General features: G+C 46.9%; 1 protein-coding gene across 3 annotated transcripts in view; it reads right to left on the bottom strand.

The window, feature by feature from the left end:
* SPTB (spectrin beta, erythrocytic) overlaps positions 1 to 15953 on the bottom strand; it is a 133575-nt gene that overhangs the window by 51826 nt on the left and 65796 nt on the right. For all 3 annotated transcript variants that reach the window (XM_055289100.2, XM_055289103.2, XM_055289101.2), the window contains exons 3-9: positions 5288 to 5439; positions 3956 to 4129; positions 2619 to 2710; positions 2147 to 2227; positions 1689 to 1804; positions 1168 to 1280; positions 160 to 347 (exon numbers count right to left, since the gene is read on the bottom strand). In XM_055289100.2, coding sequence (XP_055145075.1) covers positions 160 to 347; positions 1168 to 1280; positions 1689 to 1804; positions 2147 to 2227; positions 2619 to 2710; positions 3956 to 4129; positions 5288 to 5439 — 916 coding nt within the window. The remainder of the gene's footprint in view (positions 1 to 159; positions 348 to 1167; positions 1281 to 1688; positions 1805 to 2146; positions 2228 to 2618; positions 2711 to 3955; positions 4130 to 5287; positions 5440 to 15953) is intronic.

The raw sequence follows: 15953 nt of genomic DNA, 5'->3' as shown, positions 1-15953 counted from the left end.
GGTGAAGAGGGGCAGGAGGCAGGTGACACATGTGCAGCTCTCTAATCTCGAGGGTGTGCCTTGTGGACACACTTCATAAGGCCCAGAACCTGGCTCTACCTTTTGGTGGTCAGTTTCCCAGCCACTGAGGACCACCCTCCCATGTGCCAGGGCCCTTACTTGGGCGGCTTCTCCACGGTGCGGTAGGTGCTGAAGGCCTGCAGCTGCTGCTGGACGCCCGTCAGCGAGTTGGCAAACTTGCGGCTGTTCAGGACAGTGATGGTCTGCTCGATCCAGGTGAGCAGGTCTGAGGCTAGCCCGCTGTACTTTTCAATCATCTTCTCAGTCTCAATGGCATGGTCAATAACCTAAGGAATCACCTTCTTACTTATTCTCATCAGAAGGGCAATGCCACCACTGAGGATACCAATGAGGACCACAATCAAGGTGCCCCGAAATGGGGCTTCCACCTCCTAAGCCCTGGAGTGCTCTAGGCTGGGTTTGTTCCCTGAGCCCAAGCGTGTTGGTAGGGCAGAAGGAGTGGACTGGAAGTGGGCGAAGCCCTCCTCTTGCCAATCAGCAGCGAGCTGGCCTGTTAAGGATTAGGAGCAGCTCCCCTCCCCAGTGCTAGAGAAGATTGGTAAACTTGCTGTGCCAGGATGCCAGCCACTAGGGGGCCAGGGTTTTGTTTATTTTTAAATGTTCATGAGGAGTCAAAGGCTGCCAGCCATTGTCTTTACTAAACACGAGGCACAGAGATGAATGAGAAATGGTACCTATACTCGAGGAGCTGAGGATCTAGCAGAGGAAGGGAATCTGGCATGAGGGTCTATACCGATGGGTGAGTTTCTGGTACACTGTGGGTGCCTAAGAGGTCTGCAATCACAATAAACAAACCACATAAAAGCCTGGAGGGTTCCTGTGGGAATGTCCATGAGACATGGGTGTCAGGTGGACTAGGTGTTCGCCAGGTACAGAGCAGCCGGCTGTGGTACCTTTCAGGACAGACCATCAACCTGCTTTGGAATTCAGTTCAGGAGCCATCAATGCTGCCAAGGTCAGCTTTAGAGGATGTTGGGGGGTGGGTGAGCTGTACTCTTCACCCTTTCTTTGGTTGGAAGGGGGCCACTCTGTCTGGACCTGACAAACAGGGGAAGAGTGACACTTTGGTTCCAAAACAGCTTGTACCTTGCCAACACGCTTGCCCTCCACTGCCAGCACCTTCATCTTGGAGAAGTAGTGGTAAAACGCCACCACATAGGTGATGATGGATTTCTCATCAGGGTTTTCCGTAAAGACATCTGTTAGGGAAAAGGGTGTACTCTCAGGACCAAACTGGAAGCCAGGAAAGTCAGGCTCAGAGGATTTATTCCCCATTTCTCCAGCATCAAGTTCAACGACAGGCACCAAGTGACAACCAACAGAGCAAGAATGGAAGAGTGTGATGAAATCCATTTTAGAACCACAAATCACAAAAGAAGAAGGATCCAAAGTCCATCTCCAAACAGACCAGGCAGGCATGGGAACCAGCATGGAGCAGAGAAGCAGGCCCAGAGCAGTGCCTGGCCTGGCCACTGCCCCTCACTGTGCCCACAGCTTGCCCAGCACCTGGGCAGGCCTCCAGAAGCCCTGGTGGCTGAGCTCCTCTAGCACAGTGAGTGCACCCCCCATCGCTGCTGCAAAGGCTGGCAGGGGTGGGTGTGGCTCACCTTCGGGGTCGAGGAGCGGGATGATGCCCAGTTGGCGCTCGGCCACATCGAATGCGTGCTCCAGGTTGTGCCGGGCATTGGAGTCCTTCAGCTTATCAAAGTCGATCAGGTCGGGCCTGGGGACAAAATTGGACTGTGAAAAGGGAGTGACTACAGCATCCCCGCCAGCAGGGCAGCCCTAGCATAAAGCAGACACTGTACAGAGGCAGGGAGGTGGTCAGGCAGGAGGAGTGAAAGGAGGAGACGGGAGCAGAGGAGGAGAGCCTTGGCACATGAGGGAGGTGGGCGGCAGGCATGCTGGGATTTAAGGAAAGCGAGGGTGCTATGGGGTGCTGAAGGGGAGAGGAGAAGGAACAGCGGAGGTCACATTTCTGTGACTCCATGTTAAGTGCAATGTATCCAAATATTCCCAGGGAGGCTGTCTCAGTCAGTCCCCATGGCTGTCCCCTCCCTCTTACCGGTGCTTGTGTATCAGGGCATTAAAGGCCAAGCCATCCTTCCAGCTGGAGGTAAAGTTGGTGACATTGACATGAGGGTAGCTGCATCCAAGAGAAACAGTAAGAGCTAAGAATTAGATTTTTTGTAGTCCCAAACAAGTGTACAAACTGACAGCCAATATACCAGGAGAGAAATGGAACTGTCCTTTCTTGAGCCAGGTCACCAAGAGGGGGCAGCAGCTAACCACACACAGAGGCTCCCCCATCAGATGTGAACACCACACAGACCCCCCAGTCTGCCTGCAGGCAACTTTGGAAAAGAATCCTGTATTCCAGGCCTCAAAGAATCAGGTCAGGACAGACTTTGCATCAATTACAGGGAGGCAGCTGTAGTTCTGGGTGATGATGTCTAATGTCCCTCTGGCAATGGCAGTGCTTGTGGGGAGCAAGGGGCTTGTGGTGGATGTGCTAACAGCTGGTTCCCAGGGCATACCCTGCTGTCTTCATCTGACACCACAACAGCAACGCATCCTTGGCTGAGCGTGTTTCACGACCTTCCTGAGTTGGGACAACAATGTCCTGAATCTGAGGGTAGCAGAACAAGAGCGATTTGAAGAGGATGTGCATCTGGATCTGTGCTTTCCTGCTGTCCCTGGGAGGCTCCCTCCCTCGTCCCTCCTTCGCTTAACACTAATTCATCCTTTAAGAGCCGGTATGAATGGCGCTTGGGTTGGGTCTCCCTTCATGTGCCCTGCTCCCTGCATTTACATTTCCTTGTCTCTCCTAGATGCTCCCTGAGCCCAGGGAAATCTGTCTTGGTCACTTCTCTGTCTCCAGGGCCTGGAGCCTGGTGCACCATCAGTACTCCATAGCTGTATTGTGGCTGTCTGTACAAACATTGATTCTGTTCCTGTTATGTGGCAGTGCCGTGCTAGGCCTGAGGACACACAGATTTCCTGCCCTCAATGAGTAGCCGCCAGCCCCACAGCAACACCACATCCTGAGGCCCTGCACCCCAGCAGCCTGTTTCCCTGCCTCAGTCAGCCAAAATGGCACAGGGATGAGACAGCTGTAATTGGATAACTCTAATAGAATGCAGAGAATCAGTGACGAGATGCCCCGATTCCTCCTCTGGAGGTGCAATGCCCCTTGAGGCTGTGGAACAACACGAAGGCTGGTGAGTACTATACTTTCATTAGCAGCTCCTCTTGCCTCTCCATTCTCCCCAACTCTGCTGCTATTGTTGTTCAATGTTATGCACCCATGGAGAGTGAGATCGGATATGCGGGACCACTTGGTTGAGGTCTTTAGTCCGCGAGTTGTATGCTGTCTTCTTTCTCCCGCCCTCACCTCCTCGGGCAAGGTTCTTTCTGTCCCCAAACCAGCAGGTGCAAGACCCTGTTTTCTTCCCCTTCCCCTTTCTAAATTTCGTTACAAATAATCTGGACTTTGAATTTCAGGGTGAGAAGAGAAAATTTCTGATTGGAAAATGTACACACAGATCTTCTATACAATTTTTGCAATTTCTGTATCTATTTCAAAAACCAAGAAATTACATGTGTAGGGGGAGGAGGCTAAAAAGCTAATCTTCCAGCCAGATATCAACCCAGTTACCAATTTATTTCTATATTCTCCCTGAAAAGACCATACTACTGAGAGTGAGCAGCTGCCCCTGAGCTTCAATGACTTGGGGTGATACAGAAGATGGTTACTCCTTCGCCTCCTAGAATGTGCACTAACACCCACACTCTGTTCACCATTTTATAAGATTCCCAGACCCTGGGCAGCCTTGAGGGCTCCCTCGACTTCCTCTGCCCCCAAGGAACCCACCTGGAAGCGGAGGATGATGGTCCAGATGAGGCCCAGGACCAGGCAGTGGTTGCCGTCTACAATGTCGTGGGAGCCCATGTTCTCCAGGTGTACACGCTGCTCCTTGAGGAACTGGAGAGCCTTGTCCACGTTCTCCAGGCAGTGGATGCGCATCTTCCCCTTGGTGGGCTTTGGCTGGGGGACAGTAGTGGCCCCCGTGGGCATGGAGGGACTGCACAGTCATCCCAGAGGCTGCAGCCTGGACCAGCTCCTGTCATAAGCACCCACCCTCCACCCTCTTGGCCAAACTCCAAGTCTCATGGTCATTCATTGACACTATTCAATGCTTTCCTTTTAGCAAAGCTCAGAGGTTCCCTCCAACAAGCACCCAGAGATCAGCAACCAGGCTGCATCAGTGCCCTTCTGGGGCTGAACAAAGCCCTCTGAGTGGGCGATAAATGGCATTTGCTTACCATAACATAACATACGGTTAATTGATCACTTACTGTGTGCCAGGCACAGTTCTAAGAACTGTTTACTGCCAGCCAGTGTTAAGAGTAATTTTTAGCTTGGTGATTGATAATGGGTTCATCCCTGCCAATCAACCTTCTCCTCTCCCCTGATGATAACTGCATCATCTGATGGGTTCCCCATGGTAACTCTCTCTAGTGGAATTTCAATGCAGGGTGAGAGGCAGAACTTCAGCATGGAGTTGGAAAGGCAATATTTCATTCAAGCCTTTTCATTCAAACTCTGAGGATCTCAGAATAACTTCATCAGGTACAGGTATCATTGCCCTCATTTTACACATGGGGGAAATGGAGGAAAAGAGGGTCCTGCCTGATAGGCCCAAGGACACAAAGCTTACTGTGTGCTGAGCAAAACATAAACCTTCATCTACTTCTTCTTTGGGGTCAACAGTATTGCTGGTGGGTTACAACTGAGACAGCCTCTAATAAATTTCCACTTGCAAGGGTGGTAAAACACACAGTAAAATGGCTTCCACACTTTCCTCTTGATTCCAAGAGGGATGCGTCTTAGCCTGATGGGGAGACTGAGGGCCAGGCCATCACAGGCCAGCTACAGATGCCCAGAGCCCAAAGTCAGCAGCTCTGCATGGCTTCTGGGAGAAGCATGAAGGGGTGGGAGTGGTCAGAGGAGGCAAGAAGTTTTGGGAAGAATTCAGAGAAACCAGTCAGCCACACGGACACTTCCCATTCTAAGTATTAGAGCCTCCCAAAAGAGCAGAGAGAAAACTGGGAAGGCCAGGAGAATTTGAGATGCCCCCAAACCATGCCTTTGCTGAAGAGGGGCCAATGGCAGCAGCCCCAGGGCCCACGGAAGGGGCTTTACCAGCATCTCTCCAGAGAGCACCTCCAGCAGCTTGATGAGCATGCGCCCATCCCGCAGGTCCTTGTAGAGATCGGTGATGCGGCAGGACACTCGAGCCAGGTGCGAGTTCACCCATTTTGTGAAGGTCTTTTTCTGAACAACTTCCCGCTCATCTAGGTGGAGAGAAGAACCTTGGTGAGGTGCCTGAGGTTGGCAGGGTCAATGTGACATGGGGCCAAGGGGTTTTACCTTAAGCCCAGGGTACCCCCATGCTTGGCAGAGGAAGTCGAGGTATTCATTCCACTCCCTTCCTGGGAGCATTTGCCATCAAGGCATAGCAATACCGGTCCACATGCCATCAGAACAGAGGCAATAAAGCGATCACTCCCACTGCCACCATATTCTATGCACAGTATCAGGACACCTCTAATTCAGCATCTGTTTCCCCGTATCAGTCAGACTACTCTGTACTATTGTGCCATTGAATTCAGATTTCAATGCCAGGATTACCCATCAACCCATCAAATATTCACTCTGCATAGAATGCTCTCTCTCAGCCCCTCCACTCTGCCCCACCTCCTTCGCTTAACACTAATTCATCCTTTAAGAGCCGGTATAAATGGCGCTTGGGTTGGGTCTCCCTTCATGTGCCCTGCTCCCTGCATTTACATTTCCTTGTCTCTCCTAGATGCTCCCTGAGCCCAGGGAAATCTGTCTTGGTCACTTCTCTGTCTCCAGGGCCTGGAGCCTAGTGCACCATCAGTACTCCATAGCTGTATTGTGGCTGTCTGTATAAACATTGGTTCTGTTCCTATACTGCGGCAGCGCTGTGCTAGGCCTGAGGACACACAGAGGTAAAACAAATTTCCTGCCCTCAAGGAGTTCCTGGTAGGGGGAGGAAAATGATGAGCAAGGGAACAGGATATGTAGAATGTATGACTCATGTGGGAGTAAGGATAATGAAGGTTTGGGCTGAGGGCTGTCTGTGGCATTATGCTATCTTTCTCACCCCTGGGAAGGTGACATGACACCCCCACCCTAAATCAGCATCAGCCCAATCCAAGCCCCTGGCCCATGCTGTGCCAGTTCAGGTGGGGTACTTCTTACTGCCTCTGTACAAATAATGCTGGTTGTCTGTCCAAGTTAGGCACCAGCATTACCTGGGAAGCTCGGACAAGATGCTGGAGAGGATTGAAGACTGGGATGGCATTAAAAAAAAAAAAAAAAAAAAAAAAAAAGGGAAAAGGATAGAGGAGGAGAGGAGGAGAGAAGGAGAAAAAAAAGAAAAGTAGCAGAAAAGAAGAAAAACAACAAGCTAGAATTGAAGGTGAGAAGACAGGAGTGAGCCCTCTCTGGATTTATGAACAGTTTGGTGGCAATTGGCTTCTGGGCACTTAGGCTTGAAGATTCAGGGCAGGAGGTGACTTGGCAGTGAGGCTGGGCCTGGGGGCTGTGGAGGATCCCCGGGAAGGGTACATGGCGGCAGAGGGGGAGATCACAGCCAGGACATACCTGGAGTGGCCTAGCCAGGAGAGGTGTCCGCGCGGTCGGAGCAGGCTGTGTGCTCGATTGAGCCTCAACCGTGAAAGGGCTGGCTTTTTAAATTATTAAATATCTGATTCAACAATAACAAAAAGAGGAGCTCAGCCAGTTCTGCTTCAAGGGTAGAATCCTGGCAGTTCCTGAGGCTTGCTGCATCAGATGCCTTCCTGCTTCACGGCTATTTTGGTATTAGGAACTCAGACCCTTGATTCTTCTGTGCACTCATTGAGCAAATGTTTACCATACAGCCATCAGGTGCCAGGCCCTGGGTGGTGGTGGGGAACTCAAGGACAAGACTGATGGTCCCTATTCTTGAGGCAGACAGACTCTATTATAAATATGATGAGGGCTTGAGTCATACATGAAGAATTCTACAGCAGCCATCTAAATAAGACTTCCTAGAAGAGGAAAAGTACTACTACTGACTGTGTGAATCCTAAATACATGTAAAATTTAAACGGCATTCATTTATTCTGGGCCTCTGTGCAAAGTTTCAGCGAGAAAACTCCCCTTACCCTTTTGTCAACAGCAAATTAAACCACTTTTCTGATTTCAAATGCTGCTTCAGTAAAATGTAACTAAAGGGGGTTTGATGCCATACTGGACAGAAAGCAATTGCATTTTATTTTGGGGCATTTTTAGATTCAACAGAGCCAGCCACAGTCCCACAGTTCTTTTCCTAGAAACCAGATCTATTCTTTAAGGAGCTAACCCCTCAGGTCAGGTGCAGAGCCTCTGACTAAGGGGAGTGAAAGTTTTAGCCCCTTTAGAGGTAGGTGTCCCCCAAAGTGAAAGTATTTCTTCCTCCTTTTCCTGTCTTTAAGAATGCAAACATTTCATTACACGGGTGCTGAGACCTATTTATCTGTGCTTGGCAAAGGGTACGGGAGTGCTTCTAGCTGGGAACGTGGATTAATTCTAGGCCACTGGGCTGGTGCATTTATTGGTGCAGAAATATCAGAAAGCACCCTTAGATCTCCCCAGTTTTCACCACATGAATGATGCCCCCTGGACCCTCAAACATGGGAGCCACAGGTTTTGAGCACAGGCAGGTGGCCTCCTAGCTGCCTTTTATTTGAAGGCTGGGGTGAAACCACCCAGAATCCCCAGAGCCCCGAAACGCTTTGTAATGTTGAGACACGGAAAGATTTCGAGAGGCTAATGATGATCGGAACGGGAGAAAAGGCCCCAAGGTGAGAGGCATTTCCATGGGCTGGCTGGCTCCGGCGGCCTGGCATTGGCATGCTCAGCACATTCACTCCCGCACAGCCCAGACGCTCATCCCAAGCCTTCCAGGTGCAGAAGAGGCGGTGGCCTGGAGCCAGCTAGGCTGGGAACCTCGGTAGTGTGGACAGGAAGAGAGGTAGCAGTGCACTGGGCCTGCTGTCCCCAGGGGATCCAGGCCATCCTACTGGGACCCACCATGGGAAGGAGGCCTCAGCACAGCCCTGCCAGGAGCCAGGCCTTATTTCCAGAGCCCTAACCCTGCCAGTGCAGGAAGTGGGTGAGTCCACCAGCATGGACTGGCTCAGCCTCTGCTGCCATCAAACCCCGGCATCTCATTCCTCTCTGTTCCTCTTTTCTTTTCGATGGAGTCTTGCTCTGTTGCCAGGCTGGAGTGCAGCGGCGCAATTTCGGCTCACTGCAACCTCCGCCTCTGGGTTCAAGCAATTCTCTTGCCTCAGCCTCCTGAGTAGCTGGGACTACAGGCGTGTGCCACCATGCCTGGATATTTTTTGTATTTTTTAGTACAGACGGGGTTTCACCATGTTGGCCAGGATGGTCTTGATCTCTTGACCTCATGATCCGCCTGTCTCAACCTCTCAAAGTGCTGGGATTACAGGCATGAGCCACCATGCACGGCCCTCTCTGTTCCTCTTTCTTTCCCTTTCCTTCCCAGGTTGTGGCCATCCTCATTCCCTGCTATGTGTTAGGTCTTTGCCTAGAAAACTCATCTTCCTCCCTGATCAGCTCTGACCCAGAATTATTGTCTGAGTATTGGGACTGGGTGACCTAAAACCCTTCAAAGGTTTAGTTTGAGGTCAAATACACCCATAACACTAAAACCCTCAAATATATTTATCCAGTAATAAGTGAGTTCATACATGGAACGGGCTGGCACAGAGAAAGCTTGCTGCCATGTGAACTCTCACTGTTATCGTCATTTCTACTGCTGCTATTACTAGTGGTCCCTGTCCTAGGTGCTGCAGGGGCGTTGGGCAGCTCACTCTCCCCAAGGCATTAAGATACAGTTGAGGAAACAATACTCAAACCCACCAATTGACTTTTGCAAGCACATAATAAATAAGTGGCAGTTCACTTTAGTAACACAAAAGCCATCACAGGGTAATACTGAATTCCATATCAGGTACATGACACATATGGTCAATGCTTGAGGGTTCCAAGAAGAGAGAGGTCATTTCCAATTGGAGTGGTCGAGGGGGGACCTGGTGAAGAAAGCCACTTTGGATCGTCAGAAGGGGAGGGGAGCCAGGGAGACAGAATGAGTCCAAGCAGACAGGCATAAAAGGCCAAAGCTAGGCCAGGCATGATGGCTCACGCCTGTAATCCCAGCACTTTGGGAGGCTAAGGCAGGTGGATTACCTGAGGTCAGAAGTTTGAGACCAGCTTGGCCAACATGGTGAAACCTCATCTCTATTAAAAATACAAAAAATTAGCCAGGATGGTGGCAAGAACCTGTAATCCCAGCTACTCAGGAGGCTGAGGCAGGAGAATCGTTTGAACCCAGGAGGCAGAGGTTGCAGTGAGCCGAGATCCTGCCACTGTACTCTAGCCTGGGCAACAAGAGCGAAACTTTGTATAAAAAAAAAAAAAGGCCAAAGCTTATTCAGGGACCAGGGAATAGCTACAGGTTAGAGAAAAGCAGGTTTTTGGTTTATTTATTTATTTATTTTGAGACGGAGTCTCACTCTGTTGCCCAGGCTGGAGTGCAGTGGTGCGATCTCGGCTCACTGCAACCTCCGCCTCCCGAGTTCAAGCGATTCTCTTGCCTCAGCCTCCCAAGTAGCTGAGACTACAGGTGTGTACCACCACACCCAGCTAATTTTTTATATTTTTAGTAGAGATGGGGTTTCGCCATATTGGCCAGGCTGGTCTTGAACTCCTGACCTCGTGATCCGCCCACCTCGGCCTCCCAAAGTGCTGGGATTACAGGGGAAAGCAGGTTTTAAACAGGACGTGGAAAGCTTTGAATGAGAGGCTAAGAAGTTTAGATTTAATCCTAGAAGCAAAAGGAAGCACTGAAGGTGTGGCAGGGTCATTTCCTGAAATATGAATTTGTAAGGCCCCCATGTTAATAAAGACACAAAATGTTTCAGATTACATCTCAAAGGAAGTATGCAAAATGCATATGAAGAAAACCTTAAAAGGCTCCTGAGGCATGCACAAGAAAATCTGGACAAATGGAAAGGCACGCTGAAGTCTTGAATAAAAAACTCAACATCATCAAGATATCAATTTACCCTAAATCAATATATGTTTAATAGTGTTTTAAATATATTTAAATTATACAATTTGAATTTGTGGGAAAAAAGACAAATGATTAAAAACTTCACTGAAAAAACATGCAACCAAAAATAGGAATATTCCAAAAAATAAGAGTAATAAAGGGCTACCAACCTTTCCAGACGTTTTGTCTATCAAAGAATAGTGTAAACTTATAGTAAAACTGTGTTGTACTAGCATATGAAAAGATGGATATACCAATGGGACAGAAATAGTCCCAGTACATACAGGCATTTAATGGCTGATAGAAGTGGCATTTCTAATAGGAAGGGGAAAGATGAATTACTCAATAAGGAGTATTGGCAAAACTGGATGGCCAAGCAGGAAAAGTTAGTTACATTCATACCTCATACTCCAGGATAAATTTCATGTGGGTCAAAAATTAAAATGTAAAAAATGAAACTATAAAAATACCAAAATCAGGCTGGGCTCACACCTGTAATTCTAGCACTTTTGGGAGGCTAAAGCACGTGGATCACTTTGGGTCAGGAGTTCGAGACCAGCCTGGCCAATATGATGAAACCCCGTCTCTACTAAAAATACAAAAATTAGCCGGGCACGGTGGTGCGCGCCTGTAATCCCAGCTACTCAAGAGACTGAGGCATGAAAATCGCTTGAACTCGGGAGTTGAAGTTGCAGTGAGCCGAGATCCCGCCACTGTGCTCCAGCCTGGGTGACAGAATGAGACCGTGTCTCAAAACAACAGTAACAACAACAACAAAAAATCAATCATGGTAAATGCTTTCTACAATGTTAGTGTAGGGAAGGGCTTTCAAAATATGACACAAAATCCAAAAGCCATAAAATAAAAAATTGAAAGTTCAACTACATTAAAATAATGTTTGTGTTGGACCAGGCATTGTGGCTCACACCTATAATCCCAGAGCTTTGGGAGGCCAAGGTAGGAGGATCACTTGAGGCCAGGAGTTTGAGACTAGCCTGGCAATATAACAAGATTGCATCTCTAAAAAAAAAAATTTAAAAATTAGAAGGGTGTGGTGGCATGCACCTGTAGTCCTAGCTATTCCGGAAGCTGAGGCAGGAGGATCACTTGAGCTCAGTTTGAGGCTGTCGTCAGCTATGATTGTGCCACCACACTCCAGCCTGGGTGAAAGATTGAGACCCACCTCAAAAAAAAAAGTTTGTATTGGATAAAACACCATAAGCAAAGTCAAACAAATGAGCAAAAATATTTCTAACATACATTATAAAGGGCTAATTTACTTAATATACAAAAAGCATCTCCACATTAACAAGGAAAAAGACCAATAATGTGAACAAAGAGTTAACAGAAAAAATTATAAGCATCTCTTAAATGTATAAAAAATTGTACAAGTCACTCATAATAGAAGTCCAAATTAAAAGCCCACATGCATGCGTGCACGCACACACACACGCACGCAAACACACAATCTAATAATGGTCCTTAATTTGTTTGAACAAACTAATCATAAAGACATTTTTGAGACAACTTGGAAAATCTGAATATCAAGTGTATATTAGGTTATATTTTTAGGGAATTACTGTTAATTTTATTAGGTGTAATAACGGTATCATGGTTAGGTGGAAAATGTTCATGTTTTTCAGAGATACATACTAGAGTAATTAGGGGGAAAGTATGATAATATTTAGTTGACTTTAACAATGCTTCAATCCCCAAAATAGATCAGCAAATATAACAAAATATCAACAGTTGTTAAATTTAGGTGATAATGTAATGACCCTATTATACTTTTGTCTCTACTTTTTTACCAGTTTGTAATTTTCCATAATAAAAGCCAAAAAGTAAAATGAAAGTACACGAACATACTATGTATGTTTCACTTATCAGTTGGGCAAAGATCAAGAAGTCTGATAAAATACCTGTGTTGGCAAGGATGTGGGGGAAAACATTCATGTGTTGCTGGAGAGGGTATAACTGGCTCAACCTCTATGAAGGGCAATTTGGCAAGACCCATCAGAATTACAAATGCACATGCTTTTAGACCCAGTAATTCCACTTCTAGGAATTTATCCTACAGATCTATTCATACACTGGTAAAAAAAAAAAATCTACATAGAAGTTGGAAACTCATTGCATTTTTAAATTTAAAAAAACTTTTGATAAAAAAAAGTTTGAGTAGCTGGGATTACAGGCATGTGCCAAAACACCCAGCTAATTTTTGTATTTTTAGTAGAGACAGCATTTCACCATGCTGGCCAGGCTGGTCTCAAACTCCTGACCTCAGGTGATCTGCCCGCCTCGGCCTCCCAAGGTGCTGGGATTACAGGCGTGAGCCACCGCACCCAGCCTAAAGAAAATATTAACATGTTTTTATTTTCTTCCTTTTTCCAAGATAGCCTAGTTCCTTTCGTGTGCTTTCCTGCCTTAGGGATTTTTCACCAGGCCAAAATCATAAGCATCTTTAACCACCTGAGCCCATAAGAGAAGTGAAAAGGAGAGAGCAAGGCTGATAGCAGGAGCATTGGCCCCTGGATGCAAAAGGGGAGTGAGGTCTGTAAGGAGCAAGGAACGCTCTACCTCCTCGACACCCATACAGCTACTGTCTGAGGTTCTGCCCTCTGAATACTCCCTATCGGGGTTTAAAGCATAAATGTCTCCCCACAGGGTCACGGCTCAGTCTCTTTCTTGTGTTACTCCTTCTCCAGGCTTCCCCGTGGCTCCTCCCTCCTCCCTTCTTGGTGAGCAGCACACCAGCTGCCAGCCCCACCCACTGCAGCACCTGCTTCACCTCCTGACGTCACGGGCATCTGGGAAGTTCACCATCAAAAGTCCCTAGTGGGGCTGTTTTAAAAATAGGAGCTGTCCTTAAACCAAACAGTAAAGTTGAAGTATCTTGTCTTTGGAAGCTTCATCTCCCATTTCTGGGTCCATCTATTTATTGCTTCCATGGCTTTCTATTACATTCCTTGAGGGCTTTGTGCCTCTCCCTTTTTCTGTTAAAAAAATTTGCTTTCAACAATAGAAAATAGCAACCTAAATAATCAAAAACAAGGGATAATTTAATATTTTGGTATATTAATGAGGATACCATTAAGGTTGTTGAATAAATTTCAATGACTGGAAAGGATATTATAATGCATTTTGGGGGAAAATTCAGATTTTCAAACCTATATCCTAATGCTGGGTGTTGTTATAGCTGGATGGTAGGACTGTGGGTAACTTTTTCTTCTTTTTTGCTTTTCTCTGTTTTCTAAAATATTTGCAGTGGACATACATTGGTTTTATAATATGAAACAACAGATGTCATAAAGAAAAATAGGATATAAAGTTCATAAACCCTGAGGACTAATAGATGAAAAGTCAAAAAAGTTTCTTTCTCGAGGAAGTCTGCATTTTCAGTCACTCACAGCCTTAAGCTACAGGTAAAACTAGGAGGTCAGAAAGATAAGTAGGAGCAAAGGCACCATGGGAGGCCCATGGACCACGAGCCTTCTGAAAACAATCATTTCATGCTGAGCTCTTTGCAGGTTCACAACTTGGGATTTCTCTCCTTCTCATGCCAGGAAGCCAAGAGCTTGGGGAACCAGAGTGAGCCATGCTTTGTTTTGTTGTTGTTTTCTGTTTGTTTGTTTTTCGAGATGGAGTCTCCCTCTGTCACCCAGGCCGGAGTGCAGTGGCGCAATCTTGGCTCACTGCAACCTCTGCCTCCTAGGTTCAAGCGATTCTCCTGCCTCAGCCTCCCCAAGTAGCTGGGACTACAGGCAAGCGCCAACACGCCCAGCTAAATTTTTTTGTATTTTTAGTAGAGACGAGGTTTCACCATGTTGGCCAGGCTGGTCTCAAACTCTTGACCTCAGGTGCTCCGTCTGCCTTGGCCTCCAAAAGTGCCTGGATTGTAGGCATGAGCCACCGTGCCTGGCCAAGTGAGCCATACTTTAACTGCCATGAACTTGTGATGAACCTCAATGACACAGATGCCAATCCATAATAAAGCCTAGCATGAGGCAGACCCTCAGGGACACATCATAAATGATGATGGCACAAATTCTACGGTTTCTGTTTAACCAGTTTGGGGAGGAATTTTCCTTTCAACCAACTTTCATCACACTGGTTTTGTGAACAGCTATTTCCCCAACTCTTAAGGATTTGCGATATAGCTAGGGGTGATTCTACGATGGAACTTTAGGATGCTTACTACATATCTTAAAATGCAAATGCAAGAATAAAGCCCATAAGACTGATTTTAAAGTGGTCAGAAGCCGGGCGTGGTAGTGCATGCCTATAGTCCCAGCTACTTGGGAGGCTGAGCTTGGGGTATAGTAATTCAAAGGGAGACAATATAGCCATTAAAATAATTTGCATGTTTGCTGACATGAAAAGATATTCACAGCATATTGTTACATGAAAGAGGGTCTAAGATTATAATATTATAGATAACAATATATACACAGACCTATACAGTCATACATCTATAGACATTAAAATGTCTATATTAGACATTAACAAAATCTCTGGTTTTCTTTTTCTGTTTTTCTCATATTTTCTATATTAAATATATATTCTTGTTAATAAAAATGTTAAAAAGATATCAAAGTAATTATCTTATTGCTTATTTATTTATTTATTTTTGAGGCAGAGTCTCCCTCTGTCACTCAGGCTGGAGTGCAGTGGCGTGATCTCAGCTCACTGTAACCTCTGCCTCCTGGGTTCAAGCAAATCTTGTGCCTCAGCCTCCCGAGTAACTGGGATCACAGTCATGTGCCACCACACCCAGCTAATTTTTTTGTACTTTTAGTAGAGAAAGGGTTTCGCCACGTTGGCCAGGCTGGTCTCGAGCTCCTGGCCTCCCCCTCAGCCTCCCAAAGTGCTGGGATTACAGGCATGAGCTACTGTGTCCAGCTCCTATTGCATTTTTAGATAAAATAGGATCTTTATATATTATTGCAAAAGAAAACAAGTTATCGTAGACCGGTTTAAATCAAAAAGTTTTTTTTTTTTATTTCTGAAGAAGCCTAGTTTTCATCTGGAGTCTGAAGATGATAATGGTTTTAGAATGGCAGGGAAGAAAAAGGAGGTCATATTCACAGCCCCTCAGGTGGCAACTGGCAAGTGTGTATGTGTGTGTGCATGTCTGCAGGTTTTGGGAGCGAGGGTGAGAAGCAGTGAATTTATCCAGAGCAAGGCAGCTGCAGGACAGTCTAGGGAATGTGAACATTATAGTCCAGGTACAGAACAGCCCAGAGGTTCCTAAGTAAAGCAGCACCTCCCAAAAGTGTGCTGGAGGACAAAGATTCTAATGGGACACGGGAGAGGCAGGAGCCGAGAGGCTCAAAAGGCTGGTGTTGGAAGGAAAAATGGGAAGGGGCATCTCTGGTGAGGCGCAAAGGAGCACGTAAGGTAAGAATGAAGAACATTCAATAGGGGCCCGAGGGCTGCAGCCCAAGCAGCGCTGTGATGACTTTAAAACCCTGGGATCCCAGTCCTGTCCTGGCCACTTCCTGGCATTGTGACCTTCCTCATCTCTAGGGAGATGACAACAGCTATACCCTGCCCACTTCACAGAGTGGGTGAAGGGTCATGGAGATGACCTGAACAAACGCACCAAGAACATGAAGGAGCTGCACCAATATCAGGCATTGTTGTCTTGCATGCAGGTGGTGGCTGCATAGAGAGATT

The sequence above is a fragment of the Symphalangus syndactylus genome, chromosome 8, assembly GCF_028878055.3.
Source record: "Symphalangus syndactylus isolate Jambi chromosome 8, NHGRI_mSymSyn1-v2.1_pri, whole genome shotgun sequence".
In the NCBI taxonomy this organism is placed as follows: Eukaryota; Metazoa; Chordata; class Mammalia; order Primates; family Hylobatidae; genus Symphalangus; species Symphalangus syndactylus.
Note: the sequence above shows the minus strand (reverse complement) of the source record. Positions and strands in the feature narration are given on the sequence as shown.